This window comes from Mizuhopecten yessoensis, unplaced genomic scaffold (genome assembly GCF_002113885.1).
Source record: "Mizuhopecten yessoensis strain PY_sf001 unplaced genomic scaffold, ASM211388v2 scaffold716349, whole genome shotgun sequence".
Lineage (NCBI taxonomy): Eukaryota > Metazoa > Mollusca > Bivalvia > Pectinida > Pectinidae > Mizuhopecten > Mizuhopecten yessoensis.
In genome coordinates, this window is record NW_018480072.1 from 718723 (window position 1) to 724722 (window position 6000).

At 35.6% G+C, this 6000-nt stretch overlaps 1 protein-coding gene across 3 annotated transcripts in view; it reads right to left on the reverse strand.

The window, feature by feature from the left end:
- Positions 1 to 156: 156 nt before the first annotated feature.
- LOC110443490 overlaps positions 157 to 6000 on the reverse strand; it is a 28230-nt gene continuing 22386 nt past the window's right edge. For all 3 annotated transcript variants that reach the window (XM_021487721.1, XM_021487720.1, XM_021487719.1), the window contains one exon: positions 157 to 3664. In XM_021487721.1, coding sequence (XP_021343396.1) covers positions 3489 to 3664 — 176 coding nt within the window. In that variant the 3' untranslated portion in view covers positions 157 to 3488. The remainder of the gene's footprint in view (positions 3665 to 6000) is intronic.

The following is a 6000-nucleotide window of genomic DNA, read 5'->3' on the forward strand; positions in this document are numbered from 1 at the left end:
GATTATAATTTGTGAACAGCTTGGAGACCTACAAAATCGGTTGTGATAAAGCGGTATATTAGAACCTCAAGGTAGTGTTATTATTATTATCTCAAACAATCTAGAAATATGGCAAGTCTGACAGTATGAAATGAAATATATGACATGTATGTTTTAGGACTTGTTTATTTTATAACACAAAACACTTGAATTTGCATAAAATAGTATTGGATTGCGTTGAATCAAATGACTTTGTATGGTTTGCTATTCTTTATTTTATATTGAATTATAGACAATATACACTGAAATAACATAACCTTTTTTTTCCAGATTTGGAAATTTTAGCTGTTGTAAATTCAATTCTGTCATTTGAAGTATAATCTGATAAATTTAATGTCATAAAAATAACTGGCTATACAGTTTGTTCCTTTGTGTGAAATGACAAATCAGTTAATGTGTCTATAATGTCTTTCAAATAACAAAAACAACTTTTGTCATATTTGAAATTGTATTAACAATTCAATGGAAGTGAAGAAAACAAATATCTCATGTACAATGTTTCACAGTAAAATGATTTAAACAATGACATATCTTTAAATTTTCCTTTTGAAGGAGGCCATCCAAGCACTACAATCTACAAACAATGTTATATTAGATACATTATGCCTATGCGATGTTTAAAACTCATTCACCCCTAAAGACACATTTGGACTCTTCCAATTCAAAGATTGGAATAGTACATTACAAAATTTCAGGGGTGAATGAGTTAAGAAATCACAATATTCAAAGAAATAACACAATCCATGGAAGTAAATTTCTTGAATTAGTCCAGTTCATGGCTGGCAACAACTGGATTTTTTTAAGGAAATCAACCATTACATTTAGTGAAATGGTGCATAAAAACTAGTTAAAATTGCACAAATGATGAATTGCTTGGATAACAAGTGGAAACATCTGCCTTGAGACAAATCACAACAGTTGAGTTTTCTCAGCTTCTAGACAAAAAATAGCATTGGTTTATGATAAAAAGACATTAAAATACCTAACTTTAAAAAAAACTCTCCATAACCTAGAAACTTCTCACCAACACTAAACTGCTATAGAACTATTAAAATATCCATAGCATCCCTTGTGTGAGGGCATTATTAGGGAAGGGAGGGTGGATGGTAAGTAAGGGGTCTGAGGGCGTATCAGGAGGGACAAGGGCAATATTAGGGAAGGGAGGGTGGATGGTAAGTAAGGGGTCTGACGGCGTATTAGGAGGGACGAGGGCATTTAAGTTGTATAGGTTATGAGGACAGATCAGAAAGGATTGGGGCCTTATATTAAGGTAAGGTCAGGTATACAGGACATACACATATGGCAATATTTTTGGGGTAAAATCAATTCTACATGTACCATAGAAATAAGGGAAATAAATACCAGGTAGTGTTTTATGTACATCCTCCGACTTTGTGGTAATAACAGCAGGTTTATCATAAGCAATGACAAAACACAAAACCCTTAACCTGCTAATCTACATTTTCCATCAAAACAAGCCCCTCATTCCACCGAGTTATAGGACAAATATATTCTAGGCCTCAAGTATCCTCAGAAGTCATTGGCTGATGTAAATACATATGACCTGCGACCTTAAAACTGGGTCAAGGTCATTTATTTGAGAACACTTGATAGCCTTCCACCCTAGCAAGCTACATGGCAAGATTCCTTAAAACCTCATATCTGGGCCTAAAAAGTTTTTTTGAAATTGTTGAAATAGTTGATACTTACTACCTGCAGATGCAAACCATCGCACATTAACTCATTCACCCTTAAAGACACATTTGAACTCTTCCAATTCAAAGATTGGAATAGTTTATTATGAAATTTCAGGGGTAAATGAGTAAAAACTGCACTTCGTGCCAGATGAGCCAATATAATGAAATATTTAACCAAATAAATGAGTAATGTGCCAAAGAGATACAGGAAAATTTGATAGTCATATCATTGAAAAAATAAATATATTTCATATTTGTAATGAAAGTGTTATTTTCACTAGTACTGCAGCACAAGATATCAAAACTGTATTTTTCACGGGTCAAAAATAACATCTCTGCACATTTACCTTGGTATGTGAACAGATATAGGTAAACAGTATACTGAAAAATACAGAATTGAGATCAAAATATTTGTACAGATTTGTTTGAAGTGAAGAAAATTGTCTAAGTTTGCTTTCTTGACACATGAATACTAATGTTGCATTTTATGTCAACACAGGCAAAAATTCTTGATGTCAATTTCACGTCAAGTTTTCAGCCTAATTTGACCTCAAATTGATATGAAAAATTCTTGATGTCAATTTCTGGTCAAATTTACTCATTTACACCTGGAATTTTACCTTGAACTTTTCCAACCTTTGCATTGGAGAGGTTCAAATGTGTCTTCTGGAGTGAATGTGGTGAGGTAAATTTTTCTATCAAGGTGATTATTCAGGTTAATTTTTCACCTGAAATTGACTTTTTGGCTGTGTTCAGGTGACAACAACATTGATATGAAACTGATTTGAACTTGTTTTAAATGTGAAATTAACCTGAATTAGACCTGAAATTCGGGTCAATTTCAGGTTAAGATTTGTTCAGGTCAAATTGTCTGTGAACGGCTAACAAAACCAAACCCTGTTATAGTTGTTCTCCTGGTACACATTTCATAGAACATAACTGTTCTTTAAACAATGGATTTTTGAATTTTGCAAAATAAATAATGACCACTGTATGCTTTTTGTCTTTTTGTGTCTCAATTAATATTCAAAATATGCCAATTTGCAATTGCTTATCCAAACAAACATTTGGTTTATCTCACCAAACTAAAGTGATTGACTGTGTGCAGTTTCCATTCTGTTCTAACACTTCTGGTGTAGTAGTTACCTCCCTTGTCTTTACTTAGTTTGTAACAGTTTCGCAAGATGGCCTCACACTGGGTTGTTACAGTTTTAACGACTCATTCATTATGAATCAATTAAATATTTCCTGTTTAAAATCAGTTAGAAAACAGATGAATATTTTTTCTTCGCTTTGTATTATGTTGAGACTACATTTGTGTTATATTCTTCCTTCAAGTTTTCTTTGTAAGAATTTTTTTTTTCTTCAATCACGAATACATATGACAGCAGTCCCTTTGTAGGCAAGACATTTTCAACCTAAAACTTATTTCAATTTATGTTGAACAAAGGAAGATATGGGCAGATCCATCACACAGAACAGTTCTCTCTGCATTTGTATTTTCTCAGGATGATCACAAAACTAGCCTCTCTATCTCTTCAGTCTCATTTAGCAAAATACTGTATTCCATACTGACCCTGGGTTATACAGTTATTTATTTTCACTCATTCACCCCTGAAGACACATTTGAACCCTTCCAATTCAAAGGTTGGAATAGTCCATTTTAAAATTTCAGGGGTGAATGAGTCGACACGGGTAAAACATTGAGCTCCCTTGTTGAGTTATGGCGTTACAAGGGTTATCCTCCTCTTCTCATGTGGTACTTGTTGGTTTGTTGTCCTCGCGACTTTCTTCCTTATTCGTCTTTTTTTCGTCATTGTTTCGGCCTCCTGTGTCTCCTTCACTCTTTTCCTTGTCATCGTAAAGGTCATGTTTCCACACCCGGTCGCCGCTGGTGTTGGAGTTTTGTTTCCAGTGGGGCGTCCAACCTGCATCAGAAAGCAGAAAAGTCAGACACAAACATCTACAGGATACAGATAATTCAATACAAGTCCCCTGTAAGTGCTCTCTGTAAGTGCTCCCTGTAAGTGCTCCTGTTAGTGCTCCCTGTAAGTGCTCCTAAATGATACAGCAGACAAGATTTTACAGGTGATAATGTTTTCAAAAGATTTTCCTGAGGTTCATAACAAATACATTTTGCATCATTCTAGGGCTGCAATGATCAGCATACCTCACAGTACGATACATATAGCGGTACCATGTTTGAGATACTCTACGTTCTATGATAAAAATATCTGCTGAAAAGGTTGACCTCATAATGAATCAGTGCAGGATTTTACCAAGTTTTATCGTAGACTTTAAGAATAAAAGCTACTGAAATATATTTTGGTATAATTTCCAGTACTTTTGGGTATGACAGTTGGCCATATCTTTACTGAAAGATTAAACAATATAAGTACACATTTTTAGAGTTCGATAAATAATGCGTTCATAATTTCAGTACTGTTAGTGTATCGCAATACGGGCAAAGAAAACAATTTGATACGCTACACCAGAAAGTATCACGATACAAAACAACAAGAGGCCCAATGGACCTGCATCGCTCACCTGGTATTAATCTCACACTTGTAATCTTAATAGTGGACTAAATAATAGCTACAGGCAGAATATCAGTGTTTGATTCATAAGAACCTATTAAAAGATTTAAACATACGACGCCTTTGACCTCGAATGTCGAACAAGGACATTAGGTTGAAAGTTGGTCAAAGTCCTTCATTTGAACAAACTTGGTAGCCCTTCATCCCAGCATGCTAAAGGCCCAATTTCAGTACCCTTGGCCTTTTGGTTATTGAGAAGAAGTTGTTTGAAGATTTTAAGACATTTTACCCCTGTGACCTTGGAAGTGGGTCAAGGTCATGAATTTGAACAAACTTGGTAGCCCTTCATCCCAGCATGCTATAGGCCCAATATCAGTACTTTGGGCCTTTTGGTTATTGAGGAGAAGTCGTTTGAAGATTTTAAGACATTTTACCCCTTGGACCTTGAAAGTGGGTTAAGGTCATTCATTCGAACAAACTTGGTAGCCCTTCATCCCAGCATGCTACTGGCCAACTATCATCAGCCTGGGCCTCTTGGTTATTGAGAAGAAGTTGTTTAAAGTAAAAAGTTGGAGCCGGACATACGACGGCCGACGGACGCCGCACCATGCCATAAGCTCACTTGGCCCTTCGGGCCAGGTGAGCTAATAAATCATTGTAGCCTCTGTGCTCATGAACCAAAGACATAATCATCAATAAGCAAACACTGTTCTAGTTGTTCTCCTGGTACACATTCCATAGAACAGTATCAATACAGAGAAACCTGTCTAATCTGACACTGGGACACAAAACATTGGTCAGATAAGACAGTATGTCACGATACACAGGTCCATTCTGTTGTATAACATATTCCAGGGGTGCAAAGAAGATGTGTGAATCGGGAGCAGAACCCTTGCATTTTGAGATTGTCTAATATCTTACTTTCCCAATTTAGGATATACTAAACAATTAGTTTGATGTGAAACCTTAACCACGATGTTGTTAATGGATAAGCAGAACTTGTCTCACCTTAGTGACTGTTGTCGCTCATTCAATATGAAAACTTGTTACATGTATCAAGATAACAACAAACAAACAAAGCAAAATTTATCTGCTGTATAAGTAACATTTTTCAATGAAACTGAATGTATGAGAAGCTATGAATTGACCAAACTTTGACTGAAATATGACTGTTATATGACTGTGAATACAAGGCTGTGTGTGATCGTCGCATGCTGGGAACTTGATATTATTATCAAACAAGATATCCTAGAGAAAGTGTGGTGCCCACCATCCTATTATTTAATAGATTGATAGTCTGTCAACAGAAGATGCAGTTTTTTTCCAACTTGAACTGTCATAATTTGATATAGCTGCCTGATAGCCTCTCTCTGATCAGTCTCAAAAAAGCTAAAACATGCACAAATGCACACCAGAGAAAACCTATATGTGAAATTTGAGGAAGAACTGTCAAGTGCTTCTGGCGCCATTTTGTTTATTGGTCTAAAAATGGAACATGCACAACTTAAGACCAAGAGGATTCTTTCTATGAAATTAAGGAAAGATCTGTCTTGTACTACCTGAGAACAAGGTTACCTCGAGCGGTATATAATACGCCCGTCACACATTGAATGAGCAGTTGTTTGTATGATTGAAATATATGAAGTATTTGTGAGTAATTGATATTAAAAGAGAAATCATTCAACATAACTGGTAGATCAATGAGTGCAATACAACATCATGGAACG